General features: G+C 57.2%; 1 protein-coding gene across 1 annotated transcript; it reads right to left on the reverse strand.

Moving 5' to 3' along the window:
- Positions 1 to 439: 439 nt before the first annotated feature.
- On the reverse strand, positions 440 to 7364 carry OTUB1 (OTU deubiquitinase, ubiquitin aldehyde binding 1). Its single transcript, XM_080817281.1, has 7 exons — positions 7287 to 7364; positions 5568 to 5629; positions 5212 to 5310; positions 1550 to 1668; positions 1220 to 1304; positions 909 to 1103; positions 440 to 798 (listed from the first exon to the last, which is right to left on the reverse strand). The coding sequence occupies exons 1-7, from the start codon at positions 7342 to 7344 to the stop codon at positions 601 to 603; spliced, it is 816 nt and encodes a 271-aa protein (XP_080673407.1). The 5' UTR covers positions 7345 to 7364; the 3' UTR covers positions 440 to 600.
- Between the last annotated feature and the right edge of the window lie 18175 nt (positions 7365 to 25539).

The following is a 25539-nucleotide window of genomic DNA, read 5'->3' on the forward strand; positions in this document are numbered from 1 at the left end:
CACCACCTGTCCTGAGCCAGGCCCCAGTTTCAGTCCTCTCCACCCAGCACTGGGCCAGGCAGACCCCCGAGGGGAGGGTGGGCAGTCAGGTTGGGGGCCCTGAGCAGGACAACTTGGTGGAGTCAGGGCCTAGGAGGGAGCAGCCTGAAGCTTGGGCCGTCCTAGGTCCCTGGGCAAGGCCCCAAAGAACCTCCCAGTTTTATGTGGAAGCCCCTGAGCCAGCTAAGGAGGGGAAGGGAGGCATGGGTGCCTGAAGGGAAGGAAGCAGGTAACCAGGAGGCCCAAGAGGCCTAGGCCCCTCAAAACTGCTCCTGGTGGGGAGGCTCGGGTGTGGAGAGGGGGGCGGCCAAGAGCCACCCAGTTGGGGGCGGCAGGGGGACAGCCAGACACACAGCGGCCAGGCAGGCAGCAGCAGAGCAGGGACACGCACACACGCGGCTCACCACCAGCATCCCCTTTAATAAAACGTGGAAGGTTGCGTGATGGGGCGGGGTGGGGGGGAGTGAAATATGACCATTTACAACCACAGAAGACCTCTGTACATGTCTAGCGCCTGGCAGAGGGGAGGGCAGGCGGGGCCGTGGCACACCGGGGCCGGCCCTATTTGTAGAGGATATCGTAGTGTCCCGGCCGGTAGAGGAGGTACACCTTGGGCTCAGAGCCCTCGGGGAAGATGTGCGGGTTGGTGGTGCCGCCCTCGCCGCGGTCCATGTACTCCACCTGGATGGAGACGCTGAGGGCCTGCGCCAGCGCGATGATGTGGATGTGGTCGCTCTCCTTGCACATGGGCTCCACCTCCTGCAGCACAGGCGGGAGGAGGGGGGCGGGTGTCAGAGCCCGGTGGGGGGGCACCCCACCCTCCGTGTCCCTCCCCCGCCCCACGGCCAGAGGGAAAGGGAGGGCAGCACCTGCTGGCAGAACTCCTTGACCGTCCGCCCGCCCTCGATGAAGTGCTCGAAGAACTTGCTCTCCCGCTGCAGGTAGCCAGACGTGAGCAGCCGCAAGTACACCACCAGGTAGTCCGACGTGCTCTGGTCGTTGAAGGAGGCCAGCAGGTCGGCCACGGAGGTCTGCTTCTCCACCTGCTCGATCAGGTCCATGAACTGCCGCCCGAGGGACACAGGGCACGGCGGAGAAGGAGACGGGTCAGCCCCGCGGCGGCCGGGCCACCCCACCCCCACCCCGGCCGGGAGGGCGATGGGGCTGTGGCTGGGCTCACCGTGTTGTGGAAATCCTCGATTGTGAACTCGGTGAAGCCCTGGGATACCAGATCCTCTTTGCTCTTGGCGGACACCGCCTTAAACCTGGGGGGAGGGGGCAAGGGAGGCCGGCATGGGCTCACGGGGCAGCAGCGAGGCCGGCCCAGAGCTGGGGCACGGGCCAAGGCCGGCAGGGGGGCGCGGGGGTGCAGCTCAGCACGGAACACCAGGAGTCCAGCTAGGCACTGAGCCTTAGCTGGGGGCTGCACCTCCTAGGCCCCAAGAGTGGGAGGGAGCCCTGTGCGGCCCTTCCTGAAACTCCCGCTGCGCCCAGGCGCCCACCGCCTCACCGCTGCAATTCCTTGCTGTCGTCTAGCAGCGCCTCCAAGTGCGAGAATCCGAAAGCTCGGTAGAAGCAGTTTCCATCAGGCCTGGTCTTGCGGATGTAGGAGTACTTTTTGTGGAGATCCTGCAAAGAGGCAGCCCCCCACCCCACCCCCGGGCCCATCAACACCAGGCCAGAACCAGGGTGGGCCAAGGGAACACCCCCCGTCTTTGACAGAGCTCACACCACAGCAGGGACAACGGAGCTCCCAGCAGCCACCTGCCATCCTTGGCCGCTGACTCCGGCGATGGGAGTCGGATGGGAGACCCACTGGCGGGAGACCCACTGGCTGGATCCCCAGCAGCCTCAGGACCCCAGAACTTAGGTACACACTGGCTGCTGGGCATACGGGTGTCGTCACCAGCCCCTAGCCCTGCCAGGCAACCGGGCCCACGGGCCGTTTCTTCCTGAAAATGGCAAGATGAATCCGTGTTCGTCCAACACGGTTTTTCCAGAGAGCAGGCTTTCAAATCATGTGAGTCGAGGGCAAACAAATTAGGATGCAGGTCCAGGGCGGGGCTCCACACGGCAGTCCCCGCCTGGAGAACAGCCTCCCTGGTCTCCTCCACCTGGCGCTGCCCGCTCACAGGCCCCTGCTCGCGTCCAGCTCTGCGTTCCTCCCGTCTCGCGATGCCACTGCCTCTGTCGGACCGACCTCCCCACACACGTGGGCCACTGAGGCTGCCAGCAGGCAGGCCTCCCTCCCCCGGGCCAACTCGTGCCCGCTCCGTTCACTTTAATCACCCCCCACCCACCTTCCCAGTGACCTCGCTTCCTTCCTGAGGACTTTCACGGAGAACCCCTGAGCCCCAGGACACCCGCCGCAGCCCTCTCTCCTGCTCCCCAAAGGGGCTGAGCCTCCACCAGCCGCCCCCCTGCTCCACCTCAGAGCCTGTCCCCTCCCTTGGGCTCAAGGACATTGTTCCAGGAAGCACCCCCTCCCTCCTGCATCATCCATTTTTCTCTCCCTACTGGTTTAGACTCAACATACAAATACATGGCTGGTTCTTGCTTAAAGAAAAAAAAATCCTCTGCTTCACATGAACGAACTCCTTTCCAGCTACCACCCAATTTCTCTCCTTTACAGCGAAACTGCTCTGGACATCATCCGCGCCCACAGTCCCCACTGCTCTCCCGCGAACTTGATCCAAGCAGTCTTTCACTCTAGTCAAGGCCACACCTGCCCTTTCAATCCAAGGGCCAAGCCCGCTCCTCCCCAGACTGGCTGCTCACAGCATTTGCCACGAGCAGGGACGCCCCCCATCACATGATCCATCCACCCACCCCACCCCACCCCTCCTCGTCCACCCTGTCCCTTGCACAGCTCGCAGGCCCTAGCCTCGCCGTGTCTTCCTTGTCCGGGCCGCCACCGAACTACACAGCACCCTTGCCCAAGACAGCACGCGCCACCCGCACACACGCCCTCCCACTGCAGTGGCTGCATGGGGCGGGGGCGGGAGAGTGGGGGGGAGGGCGGCACCCGTCACCCCACTCGGGCCTGGGACAGCGTCACTCATCCCTCACCACGGCTGCTCTCGGGATTCCAACAGCCGCAAAGGTAACTCCCCGCCTGCCCCATCTCCGCCCTTGACTCCCAACCTTGTGCCTCACCTGCTTGTCCTGTCTGGGCTGCCCAACCCCATGGGCCCGTCCTGACCCCCACGGGGCAACTGCGAGGCGCGGCCCCTCAGCTGTTCCAGCCAAAACCTATCACCACTGCCTGCGCCCCCCCCCCCAATCCAACACAGATCCAAAGGCTTCAATCCACCGAGTCTCCTGCCCCCAGCTTCTCTCGGCCCTTGGGCACTCCGCCCACCCCCACTCCCGCCTCCAGGCCTCCTCCCAGGTGTCCCTGCTCCAGCAGCCAGAGGAACCAGAGAAACCTGTGAACACTCCTCCCCTCCCTGGCCCCGGGCCGTCTCCCAGCCCTCTCCTGCTCCCTGCCGCACCTCAGCCTGGCCCTGGCCTGCCCCACTCCGCCCAGCGCCCACAGCCTGCTCCCCGACTGCTCCCAGTATGTCACGCCAACGCCACCCTCCCGGCACGGCCTTCCGCCTGACCTCCCACTCCCTCTCTCCTTTCCCGGCTTCACTTGCCTCCAGAGCCCTCACCGCCGTCTGCCATCGACACCCGAGGTCCCTCTGCCTGATTCCGTCTTCCCACTGGGACACACGAGCTTTGTGGCGGCTGGAGCGAGCCGGCTGCCCTCCTCACTCTGCTGCCGGTACCCAGACCGGTGCCGGGCCCCCAGCACGTGCTCCCAAATGGTCAGTCACAGCACACGATGCATGGGAAGAGCCCAGATTGTTGTAGCTATTGGAAAAGCTACTAGAATCATCCCAAGCACTTGCCCCGTGCCAGGCCCTTTGCGGCCAGCTAGTGTCCACTACCCTCAACCCTCACAGAGGAGCAGAGGCACCCAAGTCTGCTTGGGTTCTGCCGTCCAGGCTGAGGACCCTCCCCGCACAGAGTAGGGTGTCACCGGCACTGGGGCAGACCTCCCGCACAGACCACGCACAGTGGACACTCAAATATTTGCTGAATGACTCAGCGGGAAGAACAACAGAGGCTCCAAGAAATTCAGTGCCGAAATTCACACAGCCGAAAGTGAAGCCAGAATTTGAACCCAGGTCTATCAGGCCCCAAAGCCAGTGCCTTCAGCTCTCCATAGTCCTCTTGGGTAAATCACACTCTGAGCCGGGGGTCAGAGTAGACCACAGGCCCCACACCACAGGATCTGGCCTGCAGGTGTGCTGTTTGGGCCACGGAACATTTTACATTTGAATTAACTGCCTTCCGTTAGAAGTAGGAGATTCACATCAAAATCGTTATTTCTGGATTGTTTTGGAAAAATAGATCCAGAAACAATGGAGTCATAGGTATGGACACTCCTATTTGCCCTGGGGGCTTTTGCTAGAGCTGCGGTACCCTGTCTACCACCTTCCCTGGCCACCTTCCATCACCCACCTCCCTGGCCCCTGATGTGGATAACCCCAAAGGCCTCTCCCTTTAGGAGAAAGGCTTGAAGCATCTCTGATCTTGGGAAGGGGATGGGGGGAGGGAGATAAGATTTACTAAGCCCTCAAGCTGTGCCCACTGGATACTACTTACACACACCCACTGTCTGGGCTCCCGAGGAGAGCGAGTGGTTAAGGGTCTCACCTCAGGCTGTGAGAGAGCTGGGCCTTGCACGGGTCCACAGGCCCCTATGCCCCACTGCTGCCTAGCGCTCCACAAGATCCCAGAGGCAGGCAGCAGTTAGTGCCTCTGCCGGGACCCGCCTCTCCCAGCCGCTCAGCCCCCTGGCGAGCAGCAGGAGACCTCAGCTCCTACCCAGCCTGCACCAGGCCCCACAGGCCTCAACAACCACCCATGAGCAGATGCTTTCTTTATTCTGATCGCACAGCAGAGCAATCCACAGCTCAGAGACACTGAAGGACCTGCCGAGGACACAGCTGCTGCACGGCAGAGTCAGGCTGGCAATCAAGGTCTTTTTGATTCCTGAGCCCGCACACTTGAGAACCGGCAAGCAGAGGGCTCCCCCAACACGCGACCCTCTCTGAGGCCAGGCCAGCAAGGAGCAGGTCTGAAGCAGACACACTCCTGCCCCCTCAGCCAGGCTCCCACCTTGATCTTCTGTTGATAAATGTTGTCATCCTCAGCATACTCCTTGTACAGGACCGAAAGTTCCAGCCGCTCCGAGACCAGAGGGTTCTGCACAGCAATCTGTAGGGGGAAGGAAATCCATCACGCTCTGGCTCGCAGATGGAGTGACCCACACCTAACGGCCAGAACACCTAAAGAAGGAGGGCTAAAGCAATCACCCAGTGCCACAATGACACCCCCCCATCCTGTCCCTCCCCAAGACATCCAGAACCTAGCACAGCTTAGAGAGGAGGACGTTTCCACAGCAGAGATAAGTAACAGGCCTCAGGCCCAGGCTATGCTTCCCCACAACAGGGCCACTGGCCACAGCCCCTCACCTCTTGCTGAATTCGGTCCTGCTGAGCCATGATGGCTTCATCATAAGCAAGACAGTTAACACCTGGAAGAAGGAAGCAAGCCAAGGGTTACCGTGGGCCCTAGCTCTCTCCATGCCAGGCAGCTGGGCCAATGACGAGCAGCCAGGACCAGGAAGGGCAGGCCTGGAATCTACAAGTCTGCATTTCACACACTGCTCTACCCCAATGGTGTGATCTTGGCCAAGTCCCTTCTCTCCCAGGCCCTAGTTTTCTCATCTTTAAAATGAGGGGGCAAAGATGTGTTCTGCCCCAAGGTGTACTCATTCAGCTCTAAACACCCCCTCCCCCGACCCTCATTTTCTAACATCAATTCCCAGCAGCCCAAGAATGCTCTGGGGCCAGGCACGGTCTCTTGGGGAAAGTAAGATGAGGAGGCAGAGTTCCGGGCTGGAGGACAGCTTCCCATAAGCCTGCACTTTACTCCATCACACCCTTCCTCCTTCTGTTGTGCTGGGTTTTCTTAATGCCCCTTTTACAAATAACAAAGGCAGACAGGCGAAATAACCCGTCCAAGGTCATAAATAGCGAAGGCCTGAGCGCAAACCCAGGTGTGCCTAATTCTAAGGTCTGAGCTCCTTACCACAGTATCTCCTCTGCTACCTCGCTGCAGAGGCCTTTCCTCAGCTGGAAAACGGGGCTACCACCACCACCTTTCTCCCCTCATTGAAATGTCAAGAGGGAGAGGGGGTACCTTGAAGGCACACTGGTAAGTGTTCATCAGTGAACCTGTGGACCCCACCCTCAACAGCCACTGGTGAGGAGCCAGGAGACCTGAATTCTGGTCTTCCCTCTCTCTCATGTGATCCCGAGCAAGTCCTTTCCGGGGGCCTGCGCCTCTCAGCATTCAGTCTCTCCAGTGTGCGGTTAGAAGTGGGTGTGTGTGTGCTAAATGATTTTTAAGATCAATCCTTTCGGGCCTGGGCATCCTGGATCCTCAGTGGGGCCCTGACCCGTCCCTTACGCTGCCCTGCAACAGGGCAGTCTCTCCCACTCAAGTGACCTACTCGGTCCCCGCAGCCTAACCGTGGGTGAAAAGGGAGAGGGCGGCACCGTTTTGAAAGGTCCCCCTCCAGAGGTCTAAGAAAACAATGCCCAGGCAGGCAGAAAGGGGCTGCAAAGCCAGAAGAGGGGGCTCTACCGGAAACGAAGGCTGCAGTCCTCAGGGGCACGCACCGCGGCCGCTCGCAGCCCCCGGCCGCCCGCAGCATCCCGAGCGGCCCGCCCAGTCCTTTGTGCTCCGCGGCCCGGCGTAACTCGACGCCCTGCCGGGCGCGGGCCGCTCTGGAGAAGGCGGGCTGCCAGGGCCCGGCCTATAGGCCCCGGCCCGACTGCAAGGACTGGGACGGGAGGGCTGGGGACCCGGGAGCCGGGCGGCCGGCGCGGAGGGGCTGGGCGGGGGGCGGGGCGGCTCAGGCCCCGCCCCGGGAGCGCGCGGAGGGAAATAGCCACGGGCCTGGGCCCGCCCCGCTCGCTCGCTCGACCGCCGACCCGGCCGGCCGGGGGTCGCGGCTGCGGCTCCTTCCATTGTGAGGGGGAGGGGAGGCGATGGCGGTGGAAGAAAGGACCGTCCGTGCGTTTCGCCTCCGGCCGCCGGCGGCCCCACCCCCAGCCTCCTCGGGAACCGGCGACCCGGCATCGCCCCTGTTAGCCCGGGCCGGGTGGCCCTTCCCGGATCAGTACCTTCGGAGTCGCTGCCGAGCGGCTCCTGCTTCTGCTGCTGAGGTTCCTCCGCCGCCATCTTTAAACAGCGCCGCACTGCCGACCGCTTCCGGGTTAGCAGTTGCCCTCCTCCCGGAAGGGAGCCCCTCCTCGTGGCCCCTCCTTGGCAACGCCCCTAGCGACGGGATCCCCTCGGGCGCAGTCACCTGTGGGGCTCGCAGTCAGGTGCGGCTGCCGCCCCGCCCACCCTTCAGCCGCACTCTTGCTGGGCTCCATCTTCCCGTTGCCCAAAGCTCCCGACGACAAGAGCCTCCCGGAGGCCATTCAGGTTTCTTTGCACTGGAGTTCGAAGCGCGGATTGTGTTACCGAGATGAGTGGGAAGGTGAGGTTAAAATCACCGGAGGCAGCAGTGCTGCTGCGGACCCCGGAACTCCTGGCACCGCCTGCAGTGGGGAGAGCCTGGCGGAATCGTGCTAACGTGGGAGCCCCGGGCATCCACCGCCCGGTTCCACCAGGTCTCGCTTCTGAGCGGACGTTGGTGTCCTGTTGCGGCGGGGAGAACGTCCCTTACGGTCAAGGCCAAAGTCTTGGGACCTAACTTTGGACTCCGTGCCTTTCTGGTTAGGAGAAAAGCAGCCCCCCCCCCTTTTTGAGTGATAAAAATGGAAAGCAGTGGTTGCCAGAGGTTAAGTGAAGGGATGGGAGGCCGGAGGGAAGTGGTTGTGATTGTAAAAAGGATGCGGGAGCGATCCTGGTGGAAATGGAGATGTTCTAGATTTTATTTTTAAGTAATCTCTACACCCAGTGTGGGGTTCAGACTCACAACCAGAGATCCAGAGACTCAAGCCCCACCCGCTGGATCAGCCAGGAGCCTCGTTTTTGTTTTTGTTTTTTAATTGTAAACTCTACCCCCAAGACAGGGATTGAACTCTCCACCTGGAGATCAAGAGTTGCATGGTCTACCTACTGAGCCAACCAAGTGCCCCTAAAATGTTCTATATCCTGACAGTGTACGAATACTCTGGTATGTGCTGTAGAGTAGTTTTGCAGGATTTACCAATGGGGGAAACTGGGTGAAGAGCACACAGGATGTCTCTGTGTAGCCTATTAAAATTGCCTGTGAATTGGGGCGCCTGGGTGGCTCAGTCGTTTGGGCGGGCTGCCTTCCGCTCAGGTCATGATCCCAAGGGTCCTGGAATCGAGTCCCACTTTGGGCTCCTTGCTCAGCGGGGAGCCTGCTTCTCCCTCTCCCTCTACCTCCCTCTCTGTCTTCTTGTACTATCTGTCAAATCAATAAATAAAATCTTTTTTAAAAATTGCCCGTGAATGGGGCACCTGGGTGGCTCAGTGGGTTAAAGCCTCTGCCTTCAGCTCAGGTCATGATCCCAGGGTCCTGGGATCGAGCCCCACATCAGGTTCTCTGCTCAGCGGGGAGCCTGCTTCCCTTCCTCTCTCTCTGCCTGCCTCTCTGCCTACTTGTGATCTCTGTCTGTCAAATAAATAAACAAATAAAAATTGCCCGTGAATTAACCAAAAATAAGTTTAAGAAGCGGCAAGGCTGGGGTGCCTGGCTGGCTCAATCTGTAGAACATGCAACTCTTGATTTTGGGGTCGTAAGCTCAAGCCCCACATTGGGGATAGAATTTACTTTAAAAAAAAAAAAAGCGGCAGGTCTTAGATGCTAAAGATGCTGTTGTTTAGAGAAGTTAGTCTGTGGCTCAGTTTCCCAACTTCTTGACAGGACAGCAGTGTCTGAGCGCCGGGAGGAGACTGTGCCTGAGTCCCAAGCAGACGCCTCAGTCAGTGGCTGTACAGGAGTGGAATATGACCGAATATTCTCATGAGCTACACCCAGTCCTGGGGTGGGTGCAGCCAAATTTGTATTCCAGCAACATTGCAAACTACTGTTTATTGGATCATTAAGCCTTGGGGTTGCTTCGAAGCTCCAGAAAGCAAAGTGTCCACCCTGTTTGGACCGGTGCTTACCAAAGTGTTCATTCCTTTTCCCCATTTTGACACCGAAATCTGGACTTGCCAGTAAGATCTCCAGTTAGCAGAATTGGTATTCCCAAATGAGGAGCTAAGAGAGTTGATGACAGCCACATGATTTCTATCTGGCTTTTCAAAATCTTGAAAACTACGGTAAGACCACTCCGCGTCTACCCCCTCATATTTTGACTAGGGCATCCATGGGGCAGACAGGGACACGAGGGAGCTGGGGTTGGGACTAACAGTCAGGGCAGGAAACAGGTGCTCTGACAAGTGAGAAGGAGTCTGAGTTGTGACCCACGCTGGAGCACAGCCAGGCTGCCAACACCAAGTAAATACCTCCCTCCCGGGGGTGTCGGGCTTAAAAAACAGACCTGGGTGGCTCAGTCAGTTAAGCGTCTGCCTGTGGCCCGGGTAGTGATCCCAGGGTTCTGGGATTGAATCCCACATGGGGCTCCTTGCTCAGCGGGGAACCTGCTTCTCTCTCCCCACCTGCTGCTCCCCATTTGTGCTCGCTATCTCTCTGACGAATGCCTGGATTAAAAAAAAAAAAAACCCAGACTTGTCCCTTCAGTATACAAATGGACCTGTGAACAAGGGTCCTTTCCCCTCTTAGGCAGAATGGTTCGGAGGGGCAACTGGCCGGCTCAGTTGGTGGAGGGTAAGATTCTTAATCTCAGGGTAGAGGGTTTGAGCCCCACATTGGGTATAAAGATTATTAAAAAATAAAATCTTAAAAAAGAGACACCTGAGTGGCTCAGTCAGTTAAGTATCTGCCTTTGGCTCGCGTCATGATCGTGGGCCCTTGGGATTGAGCCCCACATTGTGCTCTGTGCTCAGTGGGGAGTCGGCTTTTCCCTCTGCCTCTGCTCCTCCCCCCTGCTCATGCTCTGTTTCTTGCTCTCTCAAAAAAAAAATAAATAAAATCTTTAAAAAAAAAATTTAAAATCTTTAAAAAACCAAAGGGAGGGCAGGAAATGGCCAGAGGGCGGTTTTGGCTCTCAAGTCCAGCCCAGGATGGCTGACTTTCACCCTGATCTTCTGTATGCTGATTTACGTGGCAGTTAATAACTGTTCTCTTACCCTCATTCTGCCCCTTCTATTACTTTTACCATTTTAGGGTTTTGACTCTCTATCCCGAAGCATCTAGAATCCCACTACGCATTCGCAGGGGTCACTGGCGGAGCTCCGGGCATATATCTCTCCCTCCCCATTTGCCACCCAGAAATGGAGCAGCACCGCCTGCCCTGACTGCGAGTTTTGCAACAAAACAGGCAGCGCTGGCACTTGGGTTCCGACTGCTGTTGAATATAGTCACAAAGGTGACAAGCGGCAGAGGACTTTATTTTCCACTGCACTGATACGACAGGTGCCACCTCAGAGCCCCGCGGGCACCCCCCGCTTCCGTGTCTGATGGTCGCTGTCAGGGGCGTGGAAAGGAGACTCCATACCAGGACCCAGACTAAAAGCTCAGCCCCAGAGATAGTTTATGCACAGCACAGAGGCTGTAGGAGACAGCTTTCCAGAAGAAAACCTTCAAGGTGGGCCAAAGAGGAGGGCTTGGCGGCCCTTCCCAGGGCCGGCTTGGGAGTCGGGCATCTGCTGGAATGGGGGGGACCTGGACCCCAGGTGAACCGCCGCAGCTCTCGCCCCAGGAACCCACAATCGTCCACAGGCAGCCCGCTCCAAAGTCATGGTCTAGGAAGGCCTTGGTGGTGCAGAGGCCAGGCCGGCGAGGCTGGGCAGGGGCTGTAGTTTGAGGCGGCTGGCTGGGCGGACACTCGCCCGCAGGATCCAGACCACCTAAGGCAGAAAGCAAGCAGAGGAGGGGTGGAGATGGCAAAGAGAAAGCCCCCCACTGCCCTCCTCCCAGACCCACAATAACCCTCACTCCTCACTGGGGCAAACCCCTCCAGTAATGCCTCACATCCCCGATCACCTGTGTCTGCTCAGGATCCGATGCCCCAGAGCCGGCCCCTTCCCGGAGCGCCTCATAGCCCGAGAAGGATGCAGGAGTTTCCCTGTTGCTGCCCTAAGAAATCACCACCAATTTAGTGGCTTAAAATGACATGAATGTTTAACTTTACATAAAGTTCCTGAGGTCAGAGCTCTGGTATGGGTCTCAGCAGACTGAAGTCAAGGAATCTGCAGGCTGTGTTTCCTTCTGGAAGCTCTGAGAACCTGCTTCTACTCAGGCAGGCAGAGCCAGTTCCCTGCGCCTGGACGACTGAGGTCCCCGTGTTCTTGCTGGCTGTAGCCTGAGGGCTGTCCCCAGCTCCCAGAGGCCACTGCATCTCTGAACTCATGACCCACTTGCACTGTCTTCAAAGCCAACCACCACGGGCAGAGTCCTTCTCAGGGGGCATCTCTGAGATATCCATCATCTACTCTTCTCGTCTGACCTAAGGGAGATGGGCCTACCAGATCATCTCCCATTTCAACAAGCTTACCATGAATCACATCTGTCAAGTCCCAGGATGAGGACACGGACATCTCTGAAGGGGCATTCTTCTGCCCGCCACATCACTGTTACTTTACAATCATGAAGACAGGCTCAGAGAGGACAGATGACTTGCTCAAGGTCATATAAGAAATGGCCAAGCCAGGCCTCAAACCCAGGCCTGCTGACTCTCAATACACTTTTCTTGACCTTCTAGCATCTACCATGAGAGCAGCCTCCCTCAGCCCCATGTGCCCTCCGGGGCAGACGCCTATGCCGCCAGGCTCAGGATCTAACACACACCCACGCCGACTGATCAAATACTATTTGGGAGCACAAGGAGCCTTGTTTTCTCGGCAGGGAATGGACGCAGGGCCCCAATTTGGTTAGGAATGAGAGAGGGACAGTGAAATGTGGCCAGATGTCAGACCTAGTGGCCGCACTGAAGACCAAGGGGAGGGTGGAGTTCAAGCGTGACAGGTGATTTGCACCCCATACTCTCCTCCAGCCCCACATCCGCTGCCGGACTCAGCCAGCCGAGGAAGAGCAGGAGCCAGAGTTGCTGACGGGCTCACTGAGGACTTTCTCAGACGCGGACTCTGGAGGACGTGGCCCTGACATCTGGCTTCCCACCAACCTGAGCAGTGGCTTGAGATGCACAGCTTTGGGCTGGAGTTGTCCCTCTGCGTTCCGGGAGCACAAAAATGGGGGGACACCCAGTAGGAAGCCTTGGCGGGCCGTGCAGTTACCATAGAAACGCTCTTCTGGTGTCACATCTTTTCACAGCAGCTTCATGGCCTCCTCTGTGCCCACAGCAAACCCGAGCCAAGACCCAAGTAGCTCGGGGCCCTCTGCTCAGGAAGTGTGACCAGGAAAGCCTCCTAGAGTGAGGCGCGAGACAGAAGCCCCCCTAGTTGTTCAGGAGGATATCGCCATGACCCCCCACCTCCCCGCCCAGACAAGGGCTCCTGAGGTACCCGCGGGTAACCGCGGACGCCCCGCGCTCAGCTAACCCAGCCTGGCCCTCGGGATCCCACATGGATCGTCTTCCCTTCCCTGGTCAGTGGCCCAACCCGCACAACCTCTGGGCCCTCTAACCTCAGACAACAAAGTCTGGTTTGTGTGGAAGGAAAGCCTTTTAGGAGGCAGGCAACCAACTCCCCACCCCTCAGGGAAGCAAGCATGGGCAGGAGTTGCATGCTGGGCCCAAGGGCAACACTCGGGCTCATGAGCATCAGAGACCGTACGAAAAGGCCGGGAAAGACTAGACCGAGGGAGGGAGGGCGGGCAGGATCCACACTCAGCTTCTATTACCAGAAGCCAGGAAACACAAGCCCCTCAGAAGAAGGGTCGGGGGCTGCATACAGACACCCGGGGCCTAAAGTCAGCCACACGCTCGAGCCTCAGATCCACAGGGGACATTGAACCTGTCTGTTGAGCAGTCACTCAGCGCAACCCAGCAGAGCTGCGGCCTCCTCCATGGGGGGGGCCCACAGTTCTCAGCGTTCCTTCCAGACACGTGCAGTGCGGTCATTATTCCGGCTCAGTGTGGAGCGCTTCCCAGGCCCCATCCCAGCAGGTAGACACCCACAGTCACGGCAGGATCGCGGAGGAAGGGCGCTGGGAATGGAGGAGCGGCAGCGGCCCCAAGCCGAGAAAGAGAAGAGACAGGGAAGCCAGTCGGCCCACAGGCATTTGTGGACACAGGACTAAAAGGCGCCTTGGGGCTGACATGAAAAAGCAAGATATGATGAAATGTCTCCATCTACGAAGGACAAGCAGCTCCGGAGAAATGGCTGGAGCCCCTGGCCGAGGAGCAAAGGGGAGGCTGGCCCCACGCGGACGGCTTCAGCTGCAGGGCCGGCCCCAGGGAGAAGGGCAGACACACAGATGTACGCACAGCACCGCCCCGAGCTTGGCACACGCAAGAGAGCCAGAGGGGACAAGCAAGAGGGGCTGCCCCGTGACAACAGGAGGATGTGTCTTCCCCAGAAGCCAGAAAACACTCAAACACAGGAAAGCAGGCAAAGGAAGCAGCACTCCCAGGCAGCCAGAACGGCTGAACACGTAGGACCTACACCATAGGACCGCCAGCCAGTAGGGACAGCTGGCCGGCTGGCCTGGCCTTCTCCACACCCCCGCCCAACAGCAGCCTCAGCAGCAGTATGGAGGCAGGAGCCCAGGCCAACGGAACACTGAGTTTCAGAAGCAAGGTTTAAGTCGACTTTATTGTCACAAGGAGCGCCCTACCGAGCAGGGCCTCATAAACCAATATACGTGGTCCCAGGATGTCACCATGGAGAAATGGAAAGGTCACGACTGAGGAAGAGGTCACTGTAACTGAAGGACATGATCCGGCCAGGAATGCAGCAGACATGATCAGGAGAGGCCAGGGGTGGTCAGGTCACAGGGTGAGGGACAGGACAGCCCCCTTCACTCCCGCTTCTTGTAGCTCTCCAGATGCGACAGGACCCAACCCGATGGCAGGAGGCAACACAGGAAGCAGGCGGTGAGCCCAACAGCGACATCCTACAGAGCACAAGAAAGAAGGAACCCGCAGAATAAGGACTCCCCCAGGCTTCCCGTCGTCTGAGCCGGCTTCCCAGGCAGCAGAAAGCCCCTTTCAGGGGCACCTGGGTGGCTCAGTTGTTAAGCATCTGCCTTTGGCTCAGGTCATGATCCCAGTGTCTTGGGATCAAGCCCCATATCGGGTTCCCTCTCCAACTCCCCCATACTTGTGTTCCCTCCCTCATTATCTCTGTCATAAATAAATAAAATCTTACAAAAAAAAAAAAAAGAAGCCCCTTTCAGGGAGTCAGGATTCCGGCTCCAGAGGAGGGACACAGCAGATCCAAGGCCTACTCTAGGCCTTGAGGTAAAGGGTCAGATATGGGGGTGGGGAGCAGCCTGGGTTAGGATCCACAGAGCAATCAATCCACCACAAGATGATAAAGTGAAGGGACAGAAACAAGGATTGAAACCTGTGTTGTCTACTGGGATCCAGGAACCTTGCAGAGGGTGATAAGGTAAAATGTACTTCCCCTTCTTTGCCTTAAAAAAAAACCCCATCTCTTCTGGGCGCTTGGCTGCCTCAGTCAGTGAAGCATGAAGCTCTTGATTTCAGGATTAGAAGTTCAAGCCCCACACTGGCTGTAGAGATTACTTAAAAAATAAAATCCTAAACCAAAAAACCCAAAAGAACCCTTCTTCACATCTTCTTTCCAGGACTGCTATTCAACCTTTGAAGCTGGGGACAAAAGACTTTTCACAGCCACCTCCATATTCCCCACAGCAGTTGAGATCACAGCACAAGTTGGTGGTTAGACCTGAGTTCAAATTACTTCTTTGCTACTGCAGGTTTGACTTCTGACAACTGAATAGGCGCTCCTAGAGTTCGGATCCCTCAACCACGAACTAGAAAGGATGGCCCTTTGTTCTCAGGATCCCAGGGACCAGCGCAGCAGTCTTGGTAGTGCCCAGCACGCAGCAGGCGCTCGGCAGATGCCAGGTGCAATTAGGATCACTACCATTTCTTCAATCACAGAGCTCTTCGGCCTCTATCCTCACAGGGGCCCGCTGACTTGGATTCTCAAGACTGGCATTCAAGGTCGAGTTCCGCCGCGGAGGCAAACGCATAAAAGTGCCCAACAGGTGAAAGCCATTTAGGGTTAAACTCTCCCACATTTCTGGAAATTACGAAGACCCACCTTCCCTAATAATGAACAGCGGCAACAACCATCATCGTCGCTGACAGTCGTCAGGCACCCCCAGTAAACGATGAGGCTTAGAGAGAGGGCTAAGGGCTCGAGACTGCACAGCGTGTAAGCGACAGGAACGTGACTGGCAGGATCTGACCCGAGAATCTGGGGTTGACTGATCCCCGACTGTTGCCCGGGCACTGTTCCTCTCGTTCACGCCCTCCAGACACGCCCGAGCCAGCATTGCCGCCCCCCGCTAGGCTGCGGGCAGAGAGGTGCAGGGCAATCTCAGGACCACCGAGGTTCAGAGTGCCAGACCCACCAGCCCCGAACTCGCCGCAGGACCCCAGTCTGGCCCGCTCCATCTCCCGTGCCCTTCCCGCCCCACTCCTCACCATGGTCCCGAGCTCCTCCCGCGGCGGCTTGGAATGCATCTGGGCACGCTGCACCGGGAGCCTCCGGGTGAGACCCGTCAGGCCCCTCAGCAGCTGCACCGCGGGCAAAGACATAGCTGCACGGAATGACTGCGGACAGTAACGCGCAGAAGCCCAAGGTCGGGAAGTCAAAATGGCCGAGCGGGACGGAAATTCCGGCGCCGGGGAGGGCGGAAAAGAGCGGCCCGGAAGTCTCCCGGAAATGACGCAGGGACACACCTCCCGCCCCGCCCCCGTCCGCTTTTGGCGCGTTCCTCGAAAGAGCCAATCGACGCCATCCCACCACCGATGGGCGGGGCACGGGGGGGGGCGTTTCTTTCCGTTATGTCCCGCCTCCAAGTCAGTTGAGTGACATCAGAATCACCCAATCACATACCCAGAAGCGAGGTGGCATTCTTGACTCCTCCCTCCATTCATACTCTTAAATCCCTCTATTCAGAAATTCTCCTGCTCCGCCAGGCCTCCGTTATTTCTGGCTGGACCCCCTGACACCAGCCTTGTAATTGAATTCTCATTAATGTTACCCTTTCCCATTCCAATCTCCATGCAGTGGCAACCGGTCTCTCATCCCCTTCCTTTCTTCTTTCCTTCCTGGCTCCCTCCCTTCCCATCTTTTTTTAATATATATATTTTAAGATTTTATGTATTTATTTGACCGAGATCACAAGTAGGCAGAGAGGCAGGCAGAGAGAGAGGAGGAAGCAGGCTCCCCGCGGAGCAGAGAGCCCGATGCAGGGCTCCATCCCAGGAGCCTGGGATCATGACCTGAGCGGAAGGCAGAGGCTTTAACCCACTGAGCCACCCAGGCGACCCAATTTTTTTTTTTCTTTTTTTTCTGACAGAGAGAGAGAGAGAGATCACAAGTAGGCAAGCAGAGAGAGGGGGGGAAGTAGGCTCCCCGCTGAACAGAGAGCCCGACGCGGGTCTCGATCCCAGGACCCTGAGACCATGACCCAAGCTGAAGACAGAAGTACCCCCCTTCTTTTTTTATTTTTTTATTTTTTTATTTTTTTTAAAGATTTTATTTATTTAGTTGACAGACAAAGATCACAAGTAGGCAGAGAGGCAGGCAGAGAGAGAGAGAGGAGGAAGCAGGCTCCCTGCGGAGCAGAGAACCTGATACAGGGCTCTATCCCAGGAGTCTGGGATCATGACCTGAGCAGAAGGCAGAGGCTTTAACCCATTGAGCCACCCAGGCGCCCCACCCCCCCTTCTTTTTTAAACATAAATCTAACCAAGTCATACACTTACTTAAAAAACCTTCAGTGGCTCCCCACTGCTAGACAAAATCCCAGTTCCTGGATGTCAATGTCCAGCCTCATTTCTACTTACTCCACACCTTCCTCCTTGCTCTCTGATCCTCTCCATCCCCAAGCCTTTGCTTCCTTGTATCTTAAGTTCTACCTAGAACACTTTTCACTTACCTAGCCTTTCTCTTTCATGTCAACTCCTACTTCCATGCCTCTACTTACTGATACAGTTTACTTTATCATATATATATAGGATATATATATATAGCTTACTTTATCATATATATAATATATATTATATATAAAATTATATATATACATAATTTTAGATTTTATTTATTTGACAGAGAGAGACACGGTGAGAGAGGGAACACAAGCAGGGGGCGGGAGAGGGAGAAGCAGACTCCCCACAGAGTGGGAAGCCAGGTATGCGGCTCCATCCCAGAACCCTGGGATCCCAACACTAGCGGAAGGCAGACGCTTAGCCACTGAGCCACCCAGGCGCCTCTATTTGCCAAATATTTACTAGTCCCTACTGTCTGCCAAGAACTGTTGCAGACAAGGTGGACAAGGACTCCTTTATCACAGAACTGACATTCCAGAGGGGAGAGACAGACAATAAACAAGCACTTAATGAGAAGCTATCCAAAGTGCTCTGATGTGATAGGAAGTGGCAGGGAGGGTGGCACTGCATCAGGAAGCCTGTGCCACCTTTGTGCCCAGCAGCCCCTGTTAAGCACTATCCACAGGGTCAGTCTCTGTCCTTAGACTGGGGGCCTCAAGAGCAGAACATGCGTCTGGTTCGCCACTGTTCCCAAAGAGGCTGGCACACATCACGAGGAAATTGCTATTTCAAATTTAATTTTTTTTTTTTTAACAAATGAGGAAATAAGCTTAGAGACCTGGGTGATCTGATCTGCTCAAGATAACACAGCTACAAGGCTGTGGATCCCAGCCAGGACCCCAGGATCCCAGGGCAGGTCTATCTGCTCCAAAACCCATCCTTTTAATGGTCACATAAGCTACTGCAGAGGGAGTTTCCAGAAGTTCCAGTTTGGACATCGTGGGCAATGGCATCAGAGACTCTGGCAGGGAGTGGGAGTGGGGTAGGGTGAGATGGCAAGATGAGCCAGGGAAACTGAGGGCTCCATTTTATTTTATTTTTATTTTTTAATTTTTATTTGACAGAGAGAGAGAGATCACAAGTAGGCAGAGAGGCAGGCAGAGAGAGGGGAAGGGAAGCAGGCTCCCCGCTGAGCAGAGAGCCTGATGTGGGGCTCCATCCCAGGACCCTGGGATCATGACCTGAGCCGAAGGCAGAGGCTTTAACCCACTGAGCCACCCAGGCACCCCCCCTTATTTTATTCTTAATTAATTAATTACCTCTATTTTTTACAAGGGACTTTATTTTATTTTATTTATTTATTTAAGAGGAGAGCGACAGATGGGGTGTCAAACAAATAAAATCTTTAACAAAAAAAAAAAAAAGAGGAGAGCGACAGAGAGAGCATGAGCATGTGCAAAGGGCAAGGCAAGGGAGAAGCAAACTGTCTGCTGAGCAGGGAGCCCTACTCGGGGCTCGATCCCAGGATCCTGAGACCAGGACCTGAGCCAAAGGCAGACACTCGACTAACTGAGCCACCCAGGTGCCCCAAGCGACTTCATTTTATTTTTTTTTATTTTTTTTAAAGATTTTATTTATTTACTTGACAGACAGAGAGCACAAGTAGTCAGAGAAGCAGGCAGAGAGAGAGTAGGAAGCAGGCTCCCTGCTGAGCAGAGAGCCCAATGCGGGGCTCAATCCCAGGACCCTGGGATCATGACCTGACCTGAAGGCAGAGGCTTTAACCCACTGAGCCACCCAGGTGCCCCTGCGACTTCATTTTAGAATAGCTCTGTCTTGGGGCGCCTGGGTGGCTCAGTGGGTTAAAGCCTCTGCCTTCCGCTCAGGTCATGATCCCAGGATCCTGGGATTGAGCCCCGCATTGGGCTCTCTGCTCAGCAGGAAGCCTGTTTCCTCCTCTCTCTCTCTGCCTGCCTCTCTGCCTACTTGTGATCTCTGTCAAATAAATAAATAAAATCTTTAAAAAAAAAAAAAAAAGAATAGCTCTGTCTTGGGCACTGGGCTGGCTTAGTCCGTAGAGCATGCAACTCTTGCTTTCAGGTTTGTGAGTTCATGCCCCACGTTGGGTGCAGAGTTTACTTAAAATCTATATATTAAAAAAAAAAAAAAAAAAGAATGGCTCTGTCTCTGCTGTTTTTCTTTTCCTCTAGGCCCCATTTCTGAATAAGCCAAAGAACCTACCTGTTCCCACTTCAAGGGGGAAGCAAGGAAGTGAATCATCCTCTGAGTTTTGTCCTAGGTCCAAAACACCTAAGAGCCAGATCCCAAACACGTTCCAGGCCATTAGCTTCCAACAAACCCTGGCTGACACTGGCATCAATACCCCTACCTTCAGTAATTTATGGGTAACACCTCTTGTTTGCCTGAGCCTAGCCTGTGATCGGAGCCTACCCCAGATTCCTGAAGGGACGCGTACCCTAGACCCCTTCCCAGTACAAATCCCTATCCCCAGCGATGCTGAAACTTACTCTCCTTTCCTTTCCAAGTTCTCCCAGACACTCCATCTGCCAGTCTCTAGCTGTCACTTACACTACTCAATAAACTGTTTCCAATGTCTCTGGCTCGTGTTTGGTTTCTAGCCTGTGTGAAGCTGAGGACCGTCTTGGCTGGTTATGGGGGATCCCTGCCCTGGGTCTTCGGACCCAGCCTGCCTGCATCAGAGAGACTGGGAAAACAGGGGCTGTGGAAGAGAAACTTCAGCCCCAGAGGAGCAGGGAGTGTGTGTTGGGGTGGGGGCGCGGCTCACAGAAAGGTAGCAACAGACCCAGAGTGACCCCAACAGACTGTGCCTGAACTTCCGGAGCTACCGGGGACCCTTCTCCACTCCTCCCCTCCTTCTCCTCCCCTTCCTGACAATTGTTGACATCCCTGCCATCTCGGCCCAGCCGCACCCCCCAGCTACCAGGCCCCTTTCCCTCACCCTGCCCGGGCCTTGGCAAACAGCCCAAGACAGATGCTTCTAAACTCCCCACCACCACCTCCACCTCCATCCCAGGAGGCACAGCCTAGGGGCATCAGACACCGTGGCTGTCTGTCACTGAGAGAAGGAAGGGGCAGGGACCTCCCTGCTGCCCAAAGCAATAATGCCCAGATTAGAGCGCAGCCAGGCAGGAGGCCCAGAGACTTTAGGGCAGGCCTTTCTGGGGTTCCCTGGGTTACTCCCTGGGGAACCACACATTCTCTGGCAGGAGGCAAAGGAGCGGAGGTTTCTATGCTCTGTTCCCCAGCTCTCCTCATAGCCCTGGTGATCCGGCTTCTCTCAGAAGCCCAGCAAGGAAGAGCCAGGTGGGGCCTGAGGGCCGCCCCTGAGACTACAAACCCCAGGGCAGGTTTGCACCCGGGTCTGCCTTTCGGATTCTTACCAACAGGACTGTTTTGGCCCCAGCCCCCCTCCAGGGACCTCTCCCCCAAGCCAGGGACAGCCCCACGTGGTGCACCAATTCAGCAAAACAGCGCAGAGCAGAAGCCCGACAGCACACTACAGTCACAGACAGCAGGGGAGTCCCACAAACGTGCTGGGGAGCGGAAGAGGCCGAGCTAGACACACGGACTGTGTGGTCCCGTGCAAACAAAGGGCAGCAGCGGGGGAGGGGAGCAGATGTCAGGTGGTGGGACTCCTGGGGGGAGGAGGGAGGGCACAGGATCCCCCAGAGGCCCTCTAGTGACAAAAATTGTGTTCACTGCGATGATTCCATCACGAGTGGCTGTCCGTTCACGACTTATGCCAATTTCCGTTTGTCTGCTACACTTCAGTTTAAAAAGTTCAAAACAGGGGCGCCTGGGTGGCTCAGTGGGTTAAAGCCTCTGCCTTCGGCTCAGGTAATGATCCCAGGCTCCTGGGATCGAGCCCTACATCGGGCTCTCTGCTCAGCAGGGAGCCTGCCTCTCTGCCTACTTGTGATCTCTGCCTGTCAAATAAATAAATGAAATCTTAAAAAATAAATAAATAAAAATAAAATTTCAAAACATAGGAAAACAAATGTGTGATATGATCTCATTGTCATAAAACAAATAAGAAATATCTAGAGAGGTAGGTGCCCATGGATAAAAGGCTGGGAGGGGACACACACACACACACACACACACACTCAGATTCTTGGAAGGCTCTCGCTCTATGGGCATGAGGCCTAGAGGTCCCAGTCTGGGTCCTAGTTCTGTTTCCCGGGCCCAGACCATCCCCCCACTCCCCTCTCCCTGAATGGGGCGGTAGGAATAGATCTCAAGCCTTGGGGCTGGATAGGGGCGCTGGTCCCCACTCCTGAGACCAGCGTCACCATCCAGGCCCCCAAGGTCCTGAGGGTCATATATGGGCTGAGGAGATACTAGATGCCCCATCTCACACCCGGCCCCACCAGCCATACAGGCAAGAGAAACACTGGGAACCCCCACCTCGGGCCTGGGACCTTATTCAAGGTGCTGGCCCCACAGCGGCTCTGTCCAAACAAGGAACCCATGAGGCCTGGGGAGGGGCTGCGCCCTCAGATGCCCCCTCCCACAGCGCACACCCCTTCCGGAGTCACCACCTCCCGGAGCACCTAACCCCACCCTGGAGCTGCTAAGAACCTGGCCTAGACTCTCCTCCCGGCATGTGCTAGACACTGGACCCAGGCCGGGCAGAGGGGAGGGCTACGGTGAGGGAGCCCCCCACCAGGGTTCTCACTGAGGACAGCCGTAGCCTGTCCACAGGCCTGGAAGGTACTGTCTCCCGGGGGTGGGGGCTGGCAGAGGCCCTATCCAGAAGGGGCTGTAGATCCCAAACTAATTTGCTGGGTTACCTAGAGAATGGCCCTTTCCCTTCCTGGTTCTCAGGGGTTCCCCTGTCCGCAAAATGGGGGCTTTCCTGCAAAGTCCAGCAGGAGAAAGAGGCAGGAGGGGCTGTCCTCACCAGAACGCAAAGGCTGACGGGGAAACCTAAGCTGGCACTGCTCCAGGCAGGGCAAGGAGTCACCGGGGTGGGTGCAGGCAGAGGCCCGGAGGGGCATCTGCTCTTCCTGGGGCACAGCTGTCTACAGCTTGGAGAGGTGGGGAGGGAGGGAGGGAGGGAGGTGTAGAGCAACAAGGGGGTGCTGCTCTCCCCAGTGGAATGCAGCTGTCCTGCCCAGCACCCCAGGGGGTGGCAGCTGGTTGGAAAGTTTCAGCCACCCCCACCCCCACTCTCCAGGAGCCAAGCCTCGGTTAACCCCTTCCGGCCCACAGCCCACAGCCCACAGCCAGCAACCATGTATGACGGCGCTCATGGGCTCCGTGCTACAGGCACTCAGGCTTGGTGAAGCCCAGGGGCGCAGGCATGGCAGGGGCTGCCCACTCGCCACGGCTGACAGCCCACAGGACTCCCGGGAGGACCTCGGCAAGTCCGCAAGCTGCTCCTGGCTCCATGATATAGATGGGTACCTGGGACCAGAGGAGGTGTGGAGCTGCCAGGCCGGACCACCCCCCCAAGCATACCCAAGCCCCCCTCCCACTCCCAGCCCCATCTCCCCAGGGTGTCCTGGTGGGCCTGGGCCAAAAGGAGCATCCTGTGCTGCTCGTGGAGGCCTCAGTCAACCTCAAGGCCAAGAGGGAAAAGATGATCCAGGTCATGGTAGACGCTTTGACCTTTCTTGCGAAGTCTGTGTGCTGCTGCCGTCTGCCTCTGGCTGTAGCCCTGAGGACCAGTGTACCAGAGCCCCAGGCCTCACTCCTCTCCTGCAGTGACCCTCCGCCTTCTGGACCCCTAGCCTGGAGCCCCCAACTCCTAACCCTGAGTTCCTCTCTCAGCCACAGGATCCCTTGCAGCCCGGGACGGACGAGTCCCCCATTCTTTCTCATTGTTCTCGATACCCCATCTCTCAGCTGGGCCCCCAGAGGGCCCTAAGACCTTGCACCTGACAGCCCCATCCTGGGACCCCCACACCCCTCCAGCCACTTTCCCTGTCCCTTCTCACTGCCTGTACCCACCATTCAGGCACGGGCTGCCCCAGGAGTGCAGGCCACCTCTTTGGTCCCCCTCTCAGTCTACTCCCCAGGCATCAGACCGGACCCCAGGGATGAAAGCTCTCACCGTGTGCCCCTCTGTGAGGGTCGTGCTCTGCCCCTCACCCCCCAGCGCTGGACCCAGCGGGCCGGGGCCTCACTAGCTCCTGAAGATCCTGCTGAAGCAGCCTGGGTACTTCCTGTCACAACTGGCGGAAGGGGAGGGGTCATGAGGCCACCCCAGGCCTACTCCCTGCAAGCCTCCACTCCTGGACCAGGGCAAGACCCACAGCAACATGGGGTCCCCTTCCGTTCCGGGGCCCTGGAGCGAACCGTCCTCCAGGGAAGAGGGCTGGACCCAGTCCCCGGGGGCAGCGGCCGCCAGCTCCAGCTCTGCTCCCTCCCCTTGGCGCCTGGCTGTGACCCCCCAACCCGTTCTCCAAGACAAACAGCCTCAGGCCCTTCTCAGCCTGGTTGCTTTCCTTCAGGGCCCATCCCGCTAACTTTGGGCTGGTCTACACTAAGCACGGGGCAGTGCGGTCGGACCTCAGTCCCAGCACGGGGAGCCCTCCCGCTGCCGGCTTGTGGCAAATGCTCACCTTCATACGATGAAGATCGCACAGCAGGGACTCCTAGAGCCACAGTGTAGGTTTACAGATTCATCTCTGCTTCCACACGGGCACCTCCAGGAAGCGGAAACCCACGTGCGCGCATGTGCTTTGGGAGGGCTCACTCAGGTGCTGCTCTCCAATCTGGGCGGGTGATGGGATGCAGAGGGGACGAAGTCTGAGGGGACTAAGCGGGCTGCAGGTTCTGAAACTGTGTGACATCCGGTGAGCTCTGGCACAGCCTGCCTCTCCTTGAACCCATCACTCCTTCTTCCCCGTCCAGCTGATGGGGACATCACATGGGACATCTAGGAAAAGCCAAGGTAGGGAGCCCTACAGTGAGGGCCAGAGGGCTTCAGCTGCCTGCTCCGCTCTGGAGAAGAGCTACAAAGCCGCCTGATGGATGGATGAGTCATCACTACAGGCCACAGGCACTGCCTGAGGTCCCAACACCCTCCTCCAGGCCTCCTTTGCAGCAAGCCTGTGCCCCACAGGATGGCCACGCCTCCACCTCGGCCTTCTCAACAGGCCACCTTTGTTTCTCTAGGCCAAGCCCTGAGAGGGAAGACAGGGCCTTGAGACCGACAGGTGACTGGATCCACAAGGCGACCTAGAACTCCATCAGCAAGTGTGGCGCCGATGTCCCCAGAGCCCTTTGCCGACCACATCCTGCCCGGGCGCCACCGTGTGCCCGGGCACTGCGGACTGGGCACGGGAAATCCACAGTCCCCGCACCACGAAGATCAAGGTGGTTGTACCGACACCTTCAAAACCTCGTAGCGGAAATCACGGGGCAACCAGGTTGCTTCCACTGGCAAAACAGGCCTTTTCAAACCAGCTCATGCCCTGAGTGAAAGGGAAGACTTCCCTGCGGGGATGGTGCCTCTTGCTCTGTCTGCTCCCCGAAGGCGTGTCACCCCGTACCACTGGAGAGCAGCAGCTTCTGTTGTAGCTGCAGGGAGGGCTGGAGGCAGCCACTGAAGGACCAAAGAGGGATCCAAGCCCCTCAAAGAGGTGGGCACAGACCCCAGGCAGCAGGGACCGAGGAGGGGGTCCATACCCTTCCAATCCTGCCCATTTGCCCTGTGACAAGCGGATGTCATTCCAAGCAACTCCTGCCTGGGATTAAAACAGCCTGCAAGGAACGAGGTGGGAGGATGGCAGGGACAGAATTTTATCACATGGGAAATCTGTTGTATGATTAGCCAGTGAAATGCTCTCTTCCTTCCTAAGGGTTGTGATGCCTCTCTTGCTGCTCCCAAGGTAAGGCAACCGCACAAGCCATCCCCGGGAGGGAGGACACTTGGGGACGGCTTGTCTCACCCATACGGACACCCACCAAACCGCTGTTAACCCTGCTCCCCCTTCCCCAGATCACAGCCCTGCCTGAGCACAATACTCCCCGTGGCCCAGGGCTCCCCCTGGGCTCCTCCCTCCCCCAACCCCCCCACCTCCTAGCAGATAGGATCACCAAGCAGGAGCCTGGTGAGGCTGGCCCCTGCGGTGTCCACAGGAAGTGCTTCTGAACCCCAGAAGCCCTGTCCTAGCTTACTTCCTGCCTCTCCTCCCAGCTCACCCAGGGCCAGGGACTGGCAGGAGTTCTGCCCGGGAGAAGCTGTGTCTGTCACATGCCAGGGGCCGAGCCTCTCCCAGCTCATAACTTTCCTGTCCTGTCAGGCCTGACCAGTTACCCTTCCTCTGAGCCTCTGTCTTTTGTGAGTGGAGGGAAAAGGGCTTTGGAATCTTCTTAAGAGACGAGGAATATTCGGAGAAAGCCG

The sequence above is a fragment of the Martes martes genome (genome assembly GCF_963455335.1).
Source record: "Martes martes genome assembly, chromosome: 10".
NCBI lineage: Eukaryota > Metazoa > Chordata > Mammalia > Carnivora > Mustelidae > Martes > Martes martes.